Source organism: Anser anser, assembly GCF_964211835.1.
Source record: "Anser anser genome assembly, chromosome: 2".
NCBI lineage: Eukaryota > Metazoa > Chordata > Aves > Anseriformes > Anatidae > Anser > Anser anser.
The window spans coordinates 90169320-90189731 of record NC_139721.1 but is presented as its reverse complement, the minus strand read 5'-3'; the positions used below and the strand labels follow the sequence as shown (position 1 = coordinate 90189731).

Here is a 20412-nt window from a genome sequence, read left to right as displayed (position 1 = left end):
TCCAAAATTGCTGAGGGATGTATGAGGAAAATTATCTGTGAACTGTTGTCTTGGCTTCAGAACTGGGTCATGAGTTAGTGTCTGAGAATTTGGTCCTTAAAACAAAGCTGTCAGCAGGAATCATTGAAATTGCTCAGAAATACACTGTTCAAAAATTCTGTTTGTTTTTACCTGGACAGCTTCTTATCCAGCTCTGTGGGTATTTGATTCAAAGTCCAGTACAGCCAAAGTAGACCACTGTTCTTCCTTCAGTAAGGCTGGGATTTGGACATGAGTTACACTTGCTTTATAGTACAGGCTTAGTTCTCTCACGTACCTTTATCTCTCTCTGGAAGTTTGCTCTAGAGCCAATGTAGTTAAGGCTACACAGTTTTGAGCTGAGTGCATCCTTTACAGATACAAATCCCTTTTCTAAAATGGGAAAAAGAGAAGTATATTGTGACTGACAGCTCAGTCTGAGCTTTGCATCTAAGCAAAACTCCAGTCCACGTGCGAGGCAGGAAGTGAATAGCAGAGCTTCAGAAATAGAACAGAAACCCACATTCTGCTTGCAAATGCACAGTTCATGGCTCCCGCAGGGGCTGTAGCTCAGCCCCCTGCAACAGAGGCAGCAATGCAGGTGTGGAATAACACGCTACAGCTATGCTATAATATATATTCACAATAGGGCTGCATTACAGCAGGTAGGAAGCTTGTAACTGCTTGGAATGTCTGTCAGAAGGTTGCCTTAATGTAGGGCATTTGCTTGGAAATGGAGCCGAGTGCGACAGAGGGGGAATTTGAAGGCTCAGTCTGGTCCTGTGAAGCTGCAGCTAGGTTGGACTTGATGCACGCAAAGGGGAGGTGAGCCAAAACGCAACACCTTCAGCTGAGCGTGAGAAGAAAGACCTGGCATTTATAGCTAATGAGAGGGAGGCGAAGTAGCTCCAGGCAGGCTGGGTTCCATCCAGCACAGTCTGCCTTGCTTTGGTGTTGTTTCTCTTACAATGGGACTTGGTTTAAATTAGGGTAAATATCGGCAGTGAAATCCAACTCTTAACATAATCCAGAAAGGGCTTCAGAAGACCCAGCATGCTTTTTCTCAGCTCCCAGGGCTGTCACTTTGTTTCCTTGCAGAATTCTGTTATTTATACAAAAAATACACACACACAATGCACATAAACAAATGCCTGCAGATTACTGGGTAGTGGTGGTATCTCATTACGGGATATGGCATGGAAAGGGCCAAGGTGAAAGTAAACCTGCTGCAAAATCCTGCCCTCTGCATGCCAGGGCATGGTTAAGGAAATGGGCTGGGTTGTGCCCTGCCATGAAGCGGTGGTGTGGAGGCTGCAGCTGTGGGAGGCCTACTGGCATCGCGTGGCAAGGAGCCGTGGCATGGTTTTCCCTTTCCTCAGTGCTGCTGATCCTGCTTTCTGTCACAGGGCTACATGCAGGTCTTTTGGGGCTGGCCTCAGGTTTGGACAAGCACAAGTACCATGTCTTTGTTCAGCCACAGTGTAAGATCCAAGGCATCCCCAAAATGCAATGCAGGGGGTGGCGTAGGCACATATTGGCATCATCTTGGTCCATTGCCTGTAGGGACCAGTGGGAAGATACAGTCTGAGTGCCCTCACCAAGCTATTGATGCTGGGAAAGGATTGGAGGGGTTGAAAGAAGCTGTATCCTAATTCCACCTGTGTGTCACTGGCTTTTTTTTCTCACCTCAATGCAGTTTGCTGCAACAGCAGGCTGCAGGGTCTACCAGGGACTATGCAGAGAGTGCTGACTACAGAGGGTTGTTTTTTTGCTTTTTTGGAATGCATGAGTTTCTATCACTTGCTGAAAACTTGAAGTCATAAAATCCTGAATGTCTAGAGAAGCAGTCAGAAACAGAAGACATAGGCACATTCACGCATTGGTATTTGGAGGTGCTTGAGAGAGTCCAGAGAAGGGCGACCAAGCTGGTGAGGGGTCTGGAGAACAAGTCTTACGAGGAGCGGCTGAGGGAGCTGGGGTTGTTCAGCCTGGAGAAGAGGAGGCTCAGGGGAGACCTTATCGCTCTCTATAGGTACCTTAAAGGAGGCTGTAGAGAGGTGGGGATTGGTCTATTCTCCCACGTGCCTGGTGACAGGACGAGGGGGAACGGGCTAAAGTTGCACCAGGGGAGGTTTAGGTTGGATGTTAGGAAGAACTTCTTTACTGAAAGGGTTGTTAGGCATTGGAATGGGCTGCCCAGGGAAGTGGTTGAGTCACCATCCCTGGAGGTCTTTAAAAGACGTTTAGATGTAGCCCTTAGTGATATGGTTTAGTGGAGGACTTGTCAGTGTTAGGACAGAGGTTGGACTAGATTATCTTGGAGGTCTCTTCCAACCTAGATGATTCTGTGATTCTGTGATTCTGTGATTCTGTATTCTGTCATCATGTTTGACACAGTTCCTAGGAAATGTGTTTAAGTCTACGTGTAAATATATACACATCTGTTTGTTGAGCATTTTCTCTACTTACTACTCTTAGGAGATTTTCTTATTAGCATGAATAGAATGTATAGTTTCATATCACCTGTATTTGCAACCCATTGTAAAAAAGAAGTTTTGTGGTAGCTGCTGTTAGTGCATCTGAAGAACAGATATCTGAATCAGGTTTATTCAGATGCTGCAAACAAGTTTGGCTGCAATGATGGAATTCATAAACCTTTGGAATGTCACTTTTTATTTGCCTGAATGTAAAATAAACATGACCCTTGTTTGTTCCCACCTCAGAAAAATAATAACCTGGAAATTGTTCTAAATGCTGGAAAACACATGTAGGATATGCAAAATGGAGAAACGGAATTGTCAGCTTTCCTGAATGATTAATCCTGGATTTTAAACTAGACAAACAAAATCTCATTTCAAACATAATCATTTTCAGAAAATCATGACTAAATGAGAGGACGGCTTTCCATTGTCCCAGATTATTTTGTTTTCATCTGTACTGCATGGTGTCTTTTACTATGATTAATCCCAAAGGAGAACCGAATGTGAAGCAGGTTATGGGAAAGCAGTCTAATGAAAGTAAGTTTGCAACTCTTAAAAACACATCAATTCTCGGGATGCTACCATTCGCTATTCAAACGGAGTGAAGGGGACAAGCTCAGGATGCTCAAGTGCTGGGCCTCCACCCCCCATCAGCACCTCCTTGTGTGCTGTGCACTGCTGCCATGCAATGGCAGAGCTTTAGGTTCGGGGATGGCGGTGATGGTGGTGCTGCCACCCTTACTCTCGTAGAGCTGTGCAAAGATGTGCTCGGGCTACAAATGGGAATTGCTTGCCCTCAGCCATTTCCATCAGTAGGAGAAGTTTTGTACTTGTTTTCTTACTGTGTGTAACAGTTTTCTCTGCCAACAGCTTCATTGATCAAGGTATAAATGAAGGTAGGGAGCTGACATTTGCTGTCCTCTCCTTAGAGAGAGGAATGCTGGCACTGCAACCTCACAAATGAAAAAAATAGATGAAATCACATTGTTCCCATTCTGCAGAGCAGTCAGTAACCTTTCTAAGGGGGAAGGAGGTAGCTTTCTAAAATTATGTTCCTTGGGAATTACAGATACAACTACTATTAATGTTAGCAGTGATGTTTCTGAGCAAGTGTGCACCTTGCTGAAAACGTAACCCTGGCAAGCAGAAGTTCCAACTGTGCAAATTGATCCCAAGGAGATGGAGGACAATGGGGCTGGGGGTGGTTCCACTTCTAGAACAAAGGCTAGACCCAGCTCTGTTAACAGTAAAGGAATATCTGCATGTTTTCATTTGTAAATGCTCTTAGAATGAAATGCGGATTTCAAGGGATATATATATATATATTCAGTGCAAAAAATAAAAGGCTATTCACCAATGTTTTAATATTATGCTGTAATAAAATAACACTTTCTGGAGCCAGTCATGACTTTAAGCCAGATCATGGCTAAAAATATTAAGGGAAGGATCACCACAGCAACAATCACATTGCTCCCCTTCTGCAGAGGAAGTGAAAAAAAAACAACACTCAAACTTTGCCAACCTGAATAAATTATCCAGATTATCAGAACTCTAAGGAAAGCTGTACATAATCAGCTTTGTGTGCGTACGTCTGTGAGCGTGTGCACATGTGTTAACTGGATTGCAGCCTGTTAACTATGCATGTGAAAGGGGAGAGCTCCAAAAATAAGCCCAAGAGAAAAAAGTTACCTTGGTTGTATCCAGTGTGAAGCTAGGAAATGGCTGCTTTGCTCACACAGATTTGGGAGCACGGACACATTTTTGCTCCAGTCTAGCAGCTGTTTTCCTGTGTTGGGTATAGTTTGCTTTGCTGAAAATCATCTCATTAGACAGGGAGGGAAGAACAGGAATGGGAAGGTGGTGGGCAGGAGCAGTGTGGCCACTGCTAGACTTGAAGAACCTTGTGCAGAAGGCTGAACTGGAAGCTTCCTCTCACCAGGCTGCAGGTATGGTCACTGGAGGAAAGGTGTCTTTTCCACGGTCAGGCCAGAGCAAGGACGTGACTTAGAGTAATGATAGTTATGCCAAGATCTTTGGCAATCTCAGGATGCATCAAAGATTCCAAAATAGTGTTAGAGAACCCGAAAGTGTGGGACTTTCAAGCACAGACAAGAAGGGTTTGGCTAGGTTTTTCAATGTCCTGTTTCTCCTGCTGTTAGGAAGAACATTTGTTTTGCTGTGCTGGTCCTGTACTAAACCCTGGATTGTCAACAGGCCAGCAGCTGCCATCATTTTCTGGCTTGGGTTTCTAGCTAAAAACGTGCCTCAGTTTTTACAAGACTACACATTTTAAAGAAATGAGGTGTAACTAAGCATGGTCTCTGTCTTTAGCCTTTTATACTGTTCAGGCTCATAGATGTTTTGCAAAGGAGGTGTGTGCTGCTGCCGAACAAATTTAAGCCTGCTGCTAACAGACTTGATTTTCTTAATTCTGTTTTGTGCAGGCTGGTGCAGACTTGAGCTTGGCTAGAGGAGCTAAGCAATGCCAGCTGTATTCCGGCACCATTTGGAGTATCTAATGAATGATGAGTCCAGTTGGTACTGTAACTGATGCTTGTTGTAAAGAGTGATTTATGACAAAGTTGGTTACTCTGTAATATTCTCTTTTTAAAATGCAAATTTTAAAATTTTCTTGCAAATTCATTTGAAGAACCCTATGGACGCATCTACTGTTTGGTCTCTTCTGTGTCATTTGCTATCTGCTACCTTGCTGTTCCCACTGTGGCTCCAGCACTGGCAGCCTGCTGAATTGTGGAGCCTTGCCACATGGCACATGCTTTTGGTAGGATTTTGTCCTGGCTCACAGCGACACTGAACTATTTGCAGTGGAAGAAAGCTAACAGCAGCAGCTGGAGTTAATGAATCCTCTATCACCCTGGAACAGGGACGGGAATCCCAGAGCTCAGGGTGTTTTCATGGAGGCCTGCTGCAGTCTTGATATGTGAGTGACTGGATGAGATGAAAGCACATCTGGATGGGCTGAGGAATACATATGCACAAGGATTTTTTTTTTTTGTATTATATTTAATTTGCTGCTTGCACATTAGGATTTTTCCCTTTTTTTTTTTTTTTTTAAGGTTCATTTGTTTTTCTGAGTAAGGAAAGATATGAGTGGTGCAGATGTTTAGATGAATGTCTACTAGGATTTTGTTATTGTGTGCTGGACCTTTAAAAATAAAGTGCTCCCCAGGCTGCTGTCTAGGAGGGATTGCTATGCATCACTGTAAGATGGCCCTTACAGTGAGTTACTCTCTTGTTTCTCTCTTGTGTAGTTGTTATTTCTCCCCTTGTTTGTTTGATTTAATTTGGAGCAAAAGCCATTGTGGTTGTAGGAAATTTTGATTTAGGTGTTCACAAAATAGAACAGGATTAGGTCTGTGGAAAAGATCACTGAGGAAATCTTAAAAGAATAGCACACTGCTTCAACCACCACCCCATCGAAGCAAGGTCTGGGCGGGGTGTCTTCTGTGTACCACCCTGACTTCCCATTCACGATGTAGATTCTGCACTAAACAATAATCCATGTTGATTTTCTTTCACCTTGAAACTCCTTCCTTCTGAACTAAGGTCTGTATAGAATTATAGAATCATTTAGGTTAGAAAAGACCTTTAAGATTACCAAGTCCAACCATGTTATATCCAACACCCTGGTCTAGAAAGCTGCATGGATTCCCAGTTCCAATCCTCATGTCTGGGTTCCTAATAGTGAGATGACATCTAAGAAGCCACTGGTGTCTTTCATCCAGTTTCACTAGAGATGAAAGACTCAAATATTAGGGATTTATCTAGACCAGCTGTGGGTAAGATGTTTCTACAGAGTATGTATTTTTGTCAGCTTGCTCATATTATGGTTTGGGAACGAGACTCAGCAGCCACTAAACTGAACACAGCCTCATGGGGTGCCTTCCTGGGGGCTATTTTATTCTCTCTGTTGTACCTTCCTGTAAAATATGATAAGAAATCAATAATGAATAGGAGGTCCCTAATCTCCATGGATACTTCTCTCTGCATGGTGTCAAAATCTGAGTTGGCTGTTTATTTTCTCATATTTTGTATATCATTAATTTACTTAGGAAGAGGAGGGAAAAGAAGGAGGCTATTTAGGATTGAGCGGCAATTTGACAATGGTTCACAGCTGGACTACTGGGACGCCTCTGGAAGCCTGTCCCATACCTGCATCCCTGAGCTTCTCCTCATCGCTCACACTTTGTTCTGTGCTTGCCGTGGGGACTTGGGTGAACGCAGCTGCTGCAGCTGCTCATAGACCAAAAGGTGACCTTTTGAGTAGCTGTGGAATGATGCATTATTTAGTGCATTCCTGGCTAAAATGGAAATGAAATTACTCCATGTGCAGAATGATTTGTTTGTCCTTTCACTTAGACGTGCAATGCTCTGGTGTGCACAATATCCCTTGTGGTTTCTTCTGGGTAAAGCTTTGATAGGACAGCTATGGCACTTGAAAAAACTGATTGCTACCTAAAAGGACTGTACTATCCAAATGTAATGAACTTTAGTTTACAGGCAAAAAGTTTGCAGAACCCAACTTATGTTTAAATGATGTGTAGGAGTGAAAGCTTCTTGATGAAATGCATGTCTCTAGACTGTCAGCTGATACTGGTAAGTATCATAACCAGCTGTTAATTCAACATGAAGTACTTTATTTCTTTCAGTTAATCTAGAGTCTCTTGGAAGATGTCATAATAGGGCATTCATTACACGGATGCTTAATGAGTAGAATATTTATCTTTTGTGTATATAGAGTCTTCCACAACTGCCTCTCAATGATCTGTGATAGCCAGCTACATAGGCACTCTGTATTTGAGGGATGGAAGGGAGAAGGGCAGATGGGAACATTTTTCAGTGTCTAACTTTAAATTTCTTATATGGTCTTCCAGACAGAGAATCAAAGAAGCTGTGGCTGGAGCCTACTTCTCCTGCTGACTGTGAATGAAGACTGCAGTATTCTCTGCTGCAAGTCCATCTGCTCTTGAGCCTTTAAAAAAATCTATCTAATAGTGTGTTTCCCTTGGAGTTTCCAATGACATTTATGAAGGTTTGAAAGCCGTAGATAAGTAGCTCTTATCACATGATGCCAATAAGAGAGCTGGATCATCAAGGTAACAACTTTTGATTTGAGAATGGCCAGTTTCCTCTTAGAGATGAGCATATGAAGGGAACTGGGGGAAGATCCGGTGTTTTCTCTGAGCTCAACAAGCACTGAAACATGTGATGCAGGAGAAATCTGCACAAATGAAGAAGTGCCCATGAGACCATGCTGTCTCTTCAGAGATCCCAGTAGTAAAAATTCTCCACACAAAAAAAGATTCTTCTTTCTATAGGATTATTTTATTAGGACAAGATTAGGTGGTGTTAGACAAGTAAACAGGTATTCCTTAAATGACTACAAGTGTTTTAATTGCTTGTTTGGCATTGTCTTAGTGATTGCAATAAACAGCACAAGATTACAAAAAATGAGCACCTGTCTGCTCAGGAGATAAGCTGCCTTTAAAAAGAAAGAAAGAAAACACATCTATAATTTCTAGGATCCAAATTAATTGAAATGACTATGACGGTAGAAGCATAAACACCTGATGAGCTTTTGAGACATTTCTTCGGCATGTTCTTAGTGACTCTGTGCCCTTATTTTCAACCACAGTGTCTGCTCATCCTATTGCAGTGCCCTTCAAACCATCCTTCTCTGAAGAATCTAGTCTGGGAGGAAAGCTGAGCACAAGCTGGTAAGCATTTGCTGCAAGGAGTTCTAAGTGCTGTGGGATTTAGTCAAACAGCAAAGTACAAGCTTCTACTATGACTCATCTGGTGTAAAACTAGTGCTAAGTATTGTACATAATTAAGACAACATTATTACAGTGAGATTGCACTTCTTTTTTTGGCTTGGCTAAAGTCTTGAAAAGGTGTAATGTTTTCAGCCTTCAGAGCTGTGAAGATGAAGAGTTCTGATGGGTGTTCATTCTGAAAGATAGCATAGCTACAGTGAGCTTAGATCATAAATTGCGTTATTTCTGAAGGTCTCCATGTATATTTCAGTCTTCTTCATGAAAGGTGGTGCTTTTGTGAGAATAAATACAAACCTTAAAGTAGTATTCATCAGATAAGACTTGCAACAATGGTCTCTATAGACGTTCTAAGGGTTTGCTATTTTTTATGCCCACAATCACATATTTTATTTTGGGCCACATTTCTTAAAGAGGTGCTATTGGTATTTCAAGTAACAGACACAAAAAGTTATATTTGCCATCACATGCATCAGAAAATGTTGGCAGCAGTGTTGTCAGAGAGCCATAGATTCGCTGTTTGAACACCAGCTCTCACCAGGTACAGAACAGAATTATTAGTCAGCTGCTGGCCCTACCAATGGGAAAGGTTAAACAAACAGCTCATAAGAATTTGCCTGCTTGACCCAAATTTTTCCTTCAAAGATCCACAAATCACCTTTTTTTTTTTTCTTTTTTTTTTTTTTTTTAATGAGTGCATGGGCTTGATTAAAATTTATTGTTCAATGATGCAAACAAATTCAGCTTATTGGTTGCTCAAAAGCCACTTACACAGTTTACTTGCTTCTCACTATCCCTAACTAGTAACTGGTCTTTATGATTTCATGATATTTTTTCTGTTCATTGATTAGCTGTCTGACTTGTAAACAGGAGGTGGGAAATCAGACTACAAAATGGTGACACGGACCATTTTAAGGGATAAAATTTTGAAGAAATCCATTTCCATCTGTGTGTTCTGGTGGATTCCTTTGAAGCATGTTTGTGCTCTTGAAAATACATTGGCTCCTGCTTCATCCTAACATTGCCACCACTTTTCTCATAATTTCCCAACATCTTTTTGTGTGAGTTGAACAAAGTAAAATTTTTCATGGGTCTGTTGATTAAGAATTCTAGGGTATCTTTCTGAGAAAATAATTGTTTAATATAAAACTGATAGATCAATTTCCATTTTGTTTGCACAGCTCTTTTCCAGATGACTTTCCAATCTATTAGTAAAGCAAATGCTCCAAATGCAATCAACCATTGATGTTTTGAAAGGAAATCAAAAACAAAGTAAGGGTTGAAGAAAAAAATAAAGTTGAAGAAAATGACTTAAAAAGTAAAGAGTGAAAGATTATACCATTGCTATGATAGCTTCAAAAGTTTGTGAAGATTACAGCTGAGAGAGAGATGGGCCAGAGAAAGCTCTGTAGCTACAGGAGGAATGTCAAGAAGATAATCTGTTTACAGAGCTTCATCCTAGCATGCATTCTTGCAGGCTTACAGCTTAAAACTTTGAGGAGGTTGATCTTGTGGGGGCACACAACCAGCAGTGGAATCATGGGAGAGGAGGGACAAACCTCAAATGAAGAGCACACTTGTTGACTGTGGTTATTATCTTGGACTTTGCACTGCTTTGACAGAATTTACAGAGCTTCTGGACAGATGAAAGAAATACTGGACAGACCTACTCCTTATACACTTGCTCCAGTGTTATAACATCAGCTGAGCTGTGAGGGACCTTGCTGTGAGTGCTGGAGCTTCCTACATGATGCAGTGTCTCTCAGCTACTCAGGCTTTTATCTTAACTTGATAACCATGGTTGATAACTCAACCATGAGCTCACTGTGAACACAAAGTGAAAAGTTATTTGTATTCCACTGTGCATGTTGACAGTAATTTTGTGGATGCAGCACAGCACTATAGAAAGAGACAGGTATGTGGAGAGATTGGAAGGCATTAATTTCTTCTTACGTTCTCCTTTTCAAACCACACTGCAAAAGGTTACAGTGGGAATAGCAAAAGAAAAAACTTGCAGACTTCACAAAAACCAAAGCCTACAGCTTGTGCTGGACGGGTATATTTGGCACACATCTGTGATTATGAAATGACTTTTAAATTGCTTTTGAAATTCATCTGGATAATGATTCATCCTTTCAATTTCCTTTCTCCCTCCAGAACATCCGCCATTAACAAACCAACCAGTTGTGATGTTTTACAATCCACATTTGAACCTACTTCCCAAAACATTACACACTTCCTTAAATAAGCAATTACTCGGCTCATTTGCACAAAGATATGGTCAGTCTTGGGACCGAAAGATGAATCAACAACCCTGTTTGGCAACCATCTTTGAAACAAATCAAGAAACAGTTGCACTAGAGACTTGCTGAAGTGGGCAGAAATGCAACAACAACAGGCAGCTTAAGTGTTTCTGTACACACAGATATTGTACAGCCTTGACTGAGCTGAGCACGTCACAGAATTTAGGCATATGCCTGAAGATGGAATTACTTACAAGCTTGAAGTTAAGATGTGCTTAAGTGTTTTGTTGTGTATGGGCCTACACACTACATCTGTGTTTGTATTAACAGGAAAAGCTGTTCTACAAGACATTCGGGCATTTTAAAATGTATTTTTGTTCTGAATTGGAACAGGAAGTTTTACCCTGACATGAAATTTAGGAACTCTTTAATTCTAGAAATCTTGTAATTGAGCATACTTGAAACATTGTGTTTCAGTAATATTGAAATGCTTTGTGACATTAAGATTGAAATATTACATGACCACATATGGTACTAAATTAATGAGAACCAACTGTCAACCAAGCATGCCGAAATTGTCGGGGTTGTGTATAACCCACGCCCTGGATGCAGGAAGAGCTCTAGCTTTTTAGTTGAGGTGCAGTGCTTCATTAACACTGTTGTTCAGCCTAGCACCAAAACAAAGATATTCATCTAGGCATGATGCAGATCTGGAACTGCTAAGCCCTGCTCTGCCCCAGTGCTCCATGTAAGGACATTTCAAGTGTCTTGCACCAGGTCTTTGACATGAGTGCTCCAGGAACACAGGACACAAGATTCCCTGTGTTTGTGCTGTAGCTTCTTTGGGTCTTTATCTTTTCAGTTCTGGCCTGGCTGTATCCAAGATGACTCCACACAGTCCAGGAGCCATGGTAGTTTGGGCATAGCACAAATGGATGACCTTCATTTGCATCTGGTGCTGTATGTGACAAATTAACCCTTCTGGAGTGGAGGCTGAAGCTCTATAGGAGCCAGTATGAGTAAAGAACTGAGTTGCAGCTACTGGACTCAAGCTGTTTCTTTGCAGAGACTTCTGAGGTTCCCTTCCCTGTGCTCCCCAAGCCTGTCCTGACATCATAGCACCCAATACCTGGGGGATTGCAGCCTGGCTGCAAACTTAGAAATTAAAATAGCCAAGTCAAAGTTAAGCAGGTTTTGGTAATTTCTCACAATCTGTTTTTCCATAATCAATAATCATTTTCTCGTGAAATATTTCAGTGTTGTGAAAGCAGCGTTTAGTATAAGAAGACTATTGTGCTAGAAAAAAAATCAAACAGCTTTAGTAGTCCACAGAAAATCATAGAATCACTGACTCACTTAGGATGGAAGGGACAATTAAAGATCATCTAGCCCACCACACCTGCCATGGATGGAGACATCTTTCACTAGATCAGGTTGCCCAAAGCCCCATGTCCAATGTGACCTTCAACACTTTCAGGGTTGGGGCATCCAAAATTTCTTTGTGCAACCTGTTCTAGTGTCTCACTACCCTCATAGTAAAGAATGTATTTCTTATGTATGATATAAATCTACCCTCTTTCAGTTTAAAACCATTACCCCTTGTCCTATCACTACAGGCCCTTGTAAAGAGTCTCTCTACATCTTTTGTATTAGCACCCTTCAAGTACTGAAAGGCTGCAAGAATGTCTCCCTGGAGCCTTCTCTTCTGCTCTCTCAGCCTTCCTTTGCAGGAGAGGTGCTCCAGCCTTCTGGTCATTTTCATGTTTCTCCTCTGGACCCACTCTAACAGGTCCATGTCTTTCTTGTTGGGGTCTCCAGACCTGAACGCAGTACTCTAGGTGAGATCTCCCAATGGCAGAGCGGAAGGGGAGAACCACCTTCCTCAACCTGCTGGCTATGCTTCTTTTTATGCAGTCCAGTTTACAGTTGGCTTTCAGGGCTGGAAGTGCACACTATGAGCTCATGTCCAGTTTTTCATCCACCAGTAACCCCAAGTCCTTCTCTGCAGGGCTGCTCTGAATCCATTCATCCCCCAGTCTGTACTGATACTGGGAATTACCCCAATCCAGGACTTTGCACTTGGCCTTGTTGAACTTCGTGAGATTCATGCGAGTCCATTTCTCAAGCCTGTCCAGGTCCCTCTGGATGACATCCCTTCATTCTATTGTATCAACTTCACCACTCAGCTTGGTGTCATCTGCAAACTTGCTCAGTGTGCACTCAATCCCAAATTGCTAATAAAGATATTAAACAGTGCCAGTCCCAATACAGACCCTTGAGGGAACACCACTCGTCACCAGCCTCCACCTGCACATTGAGCTGTTGAATGCAACTCTCTGGATGTAGTTGTCCAGCCAGTTCCTTCTCCACCAGAGTCCATCCCTCAAATCCATTTCTTTCCAATTTAGAAACAAATATGTTGTGTTGAACCATGTCAAAGGCCTTAGAAAAGTCCAGGTAGATGATATCGGTTGCTCTTCCCTTGTCCACTGATGTAATCATCACAGAAAGCAACTAGCATGATTTGCCCTTGGAGAAGCCAAGTTGGCCGTCTTGAATCACCTCCTTGTCTTGCATGTGCCTTGACATTGCATCCAGGAGGATCTGTTCCATGATCTGTTCCACAGATCCTCCTTTCCACCCTTTTTGAAAATGGGAGTGATGTTTCTCTTTTTCCAGTTACCGGGGACTTCACCTGGCTGCCATATGATTTTTCAAATATGTTGGAGAGACACTTGGCAACTCCATCAGCCAGTTTTCTCATTCCCCTGGGATGCATGGCATCGGGCCTCAGAGACTTATGCATGTTCACTTTCATCAGGTGGTCTTGAACCTGCTCTTCGCTTACAGTGGGAGGGACTTTGCTCCCCAAGTCCCCGCCTTGAGGTTCAGGGACTTGAGAGAAAAAGGAGAGACAAAGTCTGGTGATTATATACTTTGCTCTCCCTGTCTCTAGATGTGATAGCTGTTTGAAAGAGAGTAGATACCTGCCAACAGCCTGTGAAAGGGGATCACACAAATCATCAGTTTCCCCTGGTCTTCAAGTTCTTGTTCCTTTTCTTAGTCTCATTGCCTGATAGACCAAGTAGGATTGGTCCCTAGTGCAAGAGCTTTTCTTTGGGAACATGGGATTGAAAAGACAAAGTGATACTGAGGCAGTTGTTTTACAAGAGTATCTTTGTTTGCCCCAGACATATGGTGAGTATGGTGAAATTTATTCAGAGAGATGTTTTACCTGAAATAGCTTTCCCTCCATAAGTCGATGGGTAGTCATGGCTTTGCTTTGATATCCTATCCTTTTCTTTGGAGCAGAAATATTAATTTAAGGGCTGCAGCCTTTGTGCCTCTGTTAGCTTCTGTGTCAACTGGCCACAGCAGAGAAGATGTCTGCTCCCATTTTTGAGAGATGTTCCTTCATCGTTTAGGGCCTCAGCTTCAGCAAAACATAAAACAGTCAACTTAGTTGGAGCCCATGAAGATCATCTCTTATGAAAGACCTCTTTGCCCTAGCTTGTCTTCTGTCATGCTCTTTCTGTAAGAAATTAAGGCAAGCCCTAGTACCAAACCAACTGAATGCTTTGTATTCAAATGTTAGTAGGAATAGGAATTGGAACCTGCATTGCATGTTCCTAACAAACTATGTGATTCTTTTTCTTATTTTGTTGCAGTTACTACATGGACAGTTATGTTTCTGTCCAAGGAAGAGAGACGCCTTCACAGATGAGCACAAAAAGATAAATGTCTTTTCCCAACACTAAACTCATGAGCTGGTATGTACTTTAGTGTGATCTGATACTTATTGTAGGAAATATATTTTACGTAATTGGCAGTGGCAGCCACATATTCTGAGAGAAAAAAAAAAGTGTTTTGAACTGTATATCGTGTATCACTGTTAATGATTTTGAGCAGTATCTCAAAACGATAATTTAGCACTTGAAAGTCATGCCTCAAAACCAAGATAAAATCCTTTTCTTTTTCCATGTCAAGGCTAGGATTCATCTCACCTCACTATAGACATTGTCAGTATAGCCACATATGGTAGGACCCATCACCTCAGGCTCCCTTTGCAGTCAATACAAGGAACAGGCACTTTTAGGCCATGATTCATCTGACCTATTTACATGTCTGTTGTAGGAGGAGATGAATCATTGCCTAGAGTAAATCTCTGTGGAGGATAAAGGGAGCCTAAGATGGCCAGCTCAGATGTAGATGCTTGTATGGATCTACAATTTGAATTTAGACTTGCAGTTTGGAGCAATTTTTTTTTTTCAGAGTAGAGTTAAATTTCCTAAGCCAAATTTTCCTAACAGAATGTGTGTATGAATATATAGATATGTATATATATATATTTTCCTGCAACAGAAACATTTGCAACAATATCATTTGAAAACTGGCCCTATATCCCCTGCTCCAAATGTTCCACCATCTGAAGAGCTGCCATTTTACCTCTCCCTGCCTCTGCCCCTCTTTCACACATACAGTCATGTATACACATGCCATGTTTCAGAGCTGGGCCTTCTGAATTTTTCAGCATTAACTCAAAATATACTTCTCTGTGAGTGGTAGCCAGAGCTGGTACACACAGACAGATATATTAGCTGGTTTTGGTTTTTAAGAAATCGAAAGCAAAATATGCAGACAAAACCACAAAATGAACATTTCTGACATTTGCTTCTGTTTAGAAATATCATTTTTATTCATATTTTCTTCTAGTGTCTGCTCTACTCTGCCTGCAGCCTTGGTAAGGCAAAGCATCATAGGAAGAGGGACGACATCAGTTTCTGGGAGACAAGTAATGATGTGGAGGGAGGGGGAAGATAGAATTGATTTTCTTAGAAAGTGTGCACAATCAGAAATAAAGCTCTGAGAAGGCAGGAGAGAGGTAAGGGTATATTACATGTAGAAGATTAAAGTAGAGAGTGTCTGGTTTATTGAAATAAGGATGATGTCTTTCCAGGGATGATTATGCACATGCTGTAGTTTAATGTCTCAATGCGTCTGAATTCTCATCTAGACTGCAAATGGACACAAGGGTAATATTAAAACAAAAACAAAAATGGAAAAAAGGAAGACACTCACTTGCAGAGCATTACAATGCTTAGCTGCTGCTGAGGAGTGCTCAGTGTAGCTAAAATAGTGGTAGGCAAAACATCCCTACTATCCAGCCGTTGGCACACAGCACAGCAAACCATTTACATGAGCACCTGGCTGATCAGTTTGCTTGTGACAGTTCTTGGCACGTCCTCTTCTCTGGTTTGGCTTCTCTAAAGCTTTATTGACTCTTGTGTTTTGTGGGATTTTCCCCCAAAACCTGTGTCTGGCATGGGGGTACTTGAAACAGCAATGCTGACTCTGATGATAACAGGAAACTGAATTTTGGATAACCTTCCACAGTGCAGGCTTTCCAGTCATTTAAGGGCTTTTCTGTGGTGATTAGGAAGAAGGGCTCCGTCATCCATCATCCAGGGTCCATTGCAGTCGGTGAGAAGAACATCCACAACTGCAAAGGTCTTTGGCAAAGGCCACGAGTGTTTGAAGGCTGTCTCTGAGAAATGGGCAAGGACTCAGCTCTTCTGCAGTGCAGAAGTAGCTTCATAAGGATGGAGTGCTCTTTCACCGGTCATTCCAGAGCATCATTCATTAAATATAAGGCCCTACAGGAAAAACAGGCCTTCGTGTTCTCCGTTCCCCCTCTTGCAGCAACCCTGACGTCAGTAGTTTCGAACCATGGAAGTTAAATTAAGGCCAGTGCAGTCTAATAGGCAAGGGAGAGCAAATGCTAGGAAGTCAAGTTAATGAGAAATACCTGCCATCTGGAGCTGTCATAAGCATGAATTTACATCACTCCCCACAAAATAAATAAATTACAGCCTATAGAACATTACTCTCCCTGGACACAGAGCCCTGCTCCTGCTGCTGCCGCCAAAAATTTTTGTCTCCCTGCTTTCCCAGTGATCATCAGCTTCTTCCAAAAACTCCAGAGAGACCTGAAGGGGCCCAGGGAGACATCTGCAACTGCTGGCTGCTTAAGCACAACGGCTGGGCTGGGATTGTTCGGCTTCATCCACTCGCTGCCTTTCTCGCTCTGACTGAAAGTTTTCCTCCCGGCTCTGACAGCACTGCAGCCACTTGGGGAAGCACATGACTGCCTCGGGAGATGGTGTTTCGTATTTGTGTTGCAGACCTCCAGCAGGCATGGCACCGAGGCAATATTTACATCAGTTTCTGTAATGTCATCACAGCAGCTGCAGTTTTGGGAACTGAAGCACTGGCTGGAAGTGGAAGGAGAGGCACAAGCACACCACACAGAAATCAGACTGGAAAAAAAGAAATTCAGCAACCAGTCTCCTCCCACAGAAAGCTGATTGTGTTCCTGGGTGCTGGGGGCATTGCTTGCCCACCAGATGGTTACCACAAGGACCATCTGCGTAGAAGTGAGCCCATGGAAACTGCAGTTCAGGATGACAAGAGGACCGGATCTCTCCCCATGGGGTGTCTGCACCCTTGGAGGAGCACAGCAGGAGAAGTGGAGTCTCCAGACGAGGTTGCTTTCTGTGCTGTGTGCCTAACAGCCTGCTGGAGGAAATGGGGGAGAGATTGAGCCCTTTGGCTATGAGACAGCATAGCTCAATGCTCATGTGCAGATAGCGAAGCTGGCTCCAAAACCACTGCAGTCTGGTGCTGAGCCTTGGCAATCAGGCAGGATCGCTAGCCTGGCTGCAACAGCGTATTTGTGCAGCAGCACTGCTTCCAGGTCCCCTGTGGGCATTTCTGCCCTGTGCTGTGCCATGCAGCTGTGCTGGCTTGTATGGGACTACATTGCTGTGGCTGTGGTCTCTGCTGGGAAATTCACAGGGAGCTGGGATGGGGTCTTCTTTCAGATTTTTTATCTGTTGTTTCCCATTACAGGAATGCCATTCAATTCTCACCTCTTCTGTCTCCTGGCTTGATTTCAGTGGCAGTAAGTGAGCAGAGGTTTGAAGCTTCACTGATGTTAAGTGTCTAGAAGCCATAACTGGCTGAAAAAGGGCGGAGTCCCGTGCTGCGTCTCCTCACTCCTTCATCTGTAACTGAGACAAATGAGTGCCCATGGCTACTCATGAATGTGTAAGAGGGGCTCTCCTCTGCCTGGTTTGTGTACATACCTTCATGTTCCTAGCAGACTTGTGCCTCTGCTACCAAGCAGCAATGGCTAACAGAGCAGTGGGCCTGAATTCTTCCTGGTGGACCTCTTTTATTCCATGCAATTCCAGTGGTTTGTGGAGCTACATCTGACAGAGGATGTGTCAGACAGTCCCCCGTTATGTTAAAGTTTAGTGGAACTGAACCGAGTTGGCATAGAGCTAAAATGCTTACACCAGGTTCTTCTCCAGACACAGTTTGTTAGGTGATATTATCATGTGTGAGAGCAGGAGGTCATCTGCCCCAGACAGAGCTGTTTGGTGCCAAGTGCCTTCACTCTCCTGAGCTGCACATGGATTCAAGGAAGAGGTCCCTTCTGCTGAGCCACCACCGAGCTCTACGTGCGCATGTGCCCCAGAGTCCTCTGAGAGGACTACTGTGAGGCACCAGGCAGAGGGACCATCACTGTGTCTACTTCGAAATACTCTGAAAACCAGCATCTAAAGTTGCAGTACAGGCACCCCAATATAGAGACACCATGAAAGACTGGCAACTGGGTGAGCATGGCTTCTTGGTCTGTGTCCCTCAGAAAATCCCTTCCAGTCTCGCACTTCATATGCTCTTGTGCCTTGAGAAACTCTACTCTGTCTCTCTAAGAACGGAAACTTCAGTGCCCAAGCTGTTTCCTTAGCCTGAGTGCTCTGAAATGCTCCTGATGAGTGGGGTTGGGGTAAGATAAGCAGGGAGAGGGAGGGAGGAAGCAAAGATGTGCCAGCAGTGGTGGCAGATCCTCAGAGGTGGTGTGGGGAGGGCTTGGCAACACTTTCAGCACTGTCCTATTACAACAGGAGGGAGGAGGATATACAGAGGTTACTTAAAAGCCCTCAGCTTTTTCCAGGCTTCTATTGCACGTCAGAAAATCTGCAAGGGAGAAGACAAAAAAAAAAAAAAAAAGACTATCTGAAAAGAAGGTACCCTTGCTAACTAGGAAACTTCCTTTAAGAGCTTACTGCTATTAAATAATTGCTGTATTTTGAATTGGTGTTTTCAGGAGCTTTAGGAAGAAGCTATGTTCTCAACCATGAATATTTTCTTAGATGGCTGGCGTGGCTCTTTCATTGCTACATGCTTACAATAGATGTGAAAGCAGTTTTGACTAGCTCAAAAAGAAGTCTCTGATCAACCTACATCTGAGATTTCCCTTAAGGTTGTTAGTGGGAGAGAAATAACTGGATAAGTGCTCTTTTTCTTTCTTTTTTTTTTCTCTCTCTTTCTCAAAAGTGGATTCTCTGTATGCAGAAGTTAGCCTTTAGGGTGTTTATGTGCATAGAGACAAAAATACAATATTCCAGTAATCATCCACAGACTGTCGTGGGCTGTAGTGTTTAGGATGATTGCAATATAACTTAGAATGTAATTTTTATTAGGGGGAGGTGGTGTGTGATGTATTTCCTGGAAATATAATTCGCTATTTAGGACACAATAATGTTGTTTTGGAGGGTGGGAAAACTGATGATTTTCCACATTTTTACCTGAATTTCCCAAATGTTTTTAATGCCTTGCTTCTCTTAGACAAATACTTCAGTGTTAGGCTTTCCTTTCCTCCTTCCACCCCCTTCTTCTCTTATTCATGTGTTTTCACAAACACAAAATGCTTTCCAATCCTTAGAGAGCTGTACTCCATCATTAGACTGATGTTTTTTGCCTCTCAGTCTTTACTTATATGAATCTAAAAATGTGTACTCACTGGCACCCCACACTGTTTCTGGTTTCTCCCATTTTACATGTGCCATGCTGTCTCATGTTTGCTTTCTCCTTGCACTCTTTCCTTTTTACATGGTATTGCAACGTTTTTAATACAGGATGTCTGAACCAACGAGCACCGACAAAGAGAAGAAAAAACCTCCACTGAATGGGAGAAGAGCCCTCCCATCAAACAACTCCAATGCTGAAGAAAATGAGGTCCCTGAAATGGATGCTTTTGGATTGATACCTAGAGGATTTAATCCAAAAGGTAAAGTGTACAATTAAGACATAAATCTACTTTTACGTCTTCCATACTTACCTCTGGCTAGGTCTGTGAATCACAACCGAAACACTTCTTGCATAGTATTGTAATCTGAGTCCTACATACTTCTACAGTTCTTCACATGTTTCGATCTCAGATAGTTTTTATTGTTGCTCAGGAAAAAAAAACTGGTAAAAACACCTGTCTGTGTGGAAATGTTACCTTAAGTTATGGGCAGGGAAAGTTAGGTGTGAAGAAATTGAGTGATTGTTTTTCAGCTTGAACTTTGGCAGTGATTAAAAGGCAAGAATAGGTTTTCCCAGTTTGATTACAATCATAGAGTAACTTTAGGAAGAATTCCTCAAGTCTTTTAAATTTGTGGGTGACAGTTCAAGGGCTGGGCTCGGTGAAGGCTCCGCTTTGCAGAGCTGGCAGCAGGGTGTCATTGAACATCTGTAGTTGGAGAATACAAATATGAATGTAGTTTCCTAACCAAAGTCATCATTAACTGTCACTGCTGCCAGTAAACGTGGTCCTGTCACTGTTGCTTTTTCCTAACTGTGGGCCAGCCCCTTTCCTCCAAGAAATTGGTGGTGAATCAGGTCAGGACACTGGGTTAAAACCAGGCATTTTTGACAGGAGAAGATGTTGAATAGAAAGTTTAATTTAGTAGGGTTTGGTTCCAGTTCAGCCTGGCTCATCTGTTGGCTTCAGGCATGGCTGTGGCAGCATGGGGGTGAAGGGAG

General features: G+C 42.6%; 1 protein-coding gene across 4 annotated transcripts in view; it reads left to right on the top strand.

Annotated features, from left to right (window-relative positions):
• The window catches only part of F13A1 (coagulation factor XIII A chain), a 102357-nt gene that overhangs the window by 21472 nt on the left and 60473 nt on the right, over window positions 1-20412 (top strand). The window contains exons 1-4 of one of the 4 annotated variants that reach the window (XM_083826172.1): window positions 2272-7615; window positions 8155-8236; window positions 14205-14306; window positions 19521-19672. In XM_083826172.1, coding sequence (XP_083682298.1) covers window positions 14275-14306; window positions 19521-19672 — 184 coding nt within the window. In that variant the 5' untranslated portion in view covers window positions 2272-7615; window positions 8155-8236; window positions 14205-14274. Of the gene's footprint in view, window positions 1-2271; window positions 8237-14204; window positions 14307-15906; window positions 18216-18453; window positions 18630-19520; window positions 19673-20412 lie in introns of those variants that run through there. The other 3 variants (XM_083826173.1, XM_083826174.1, XM_083826175.1) reach the window with 3 other exon arrangements.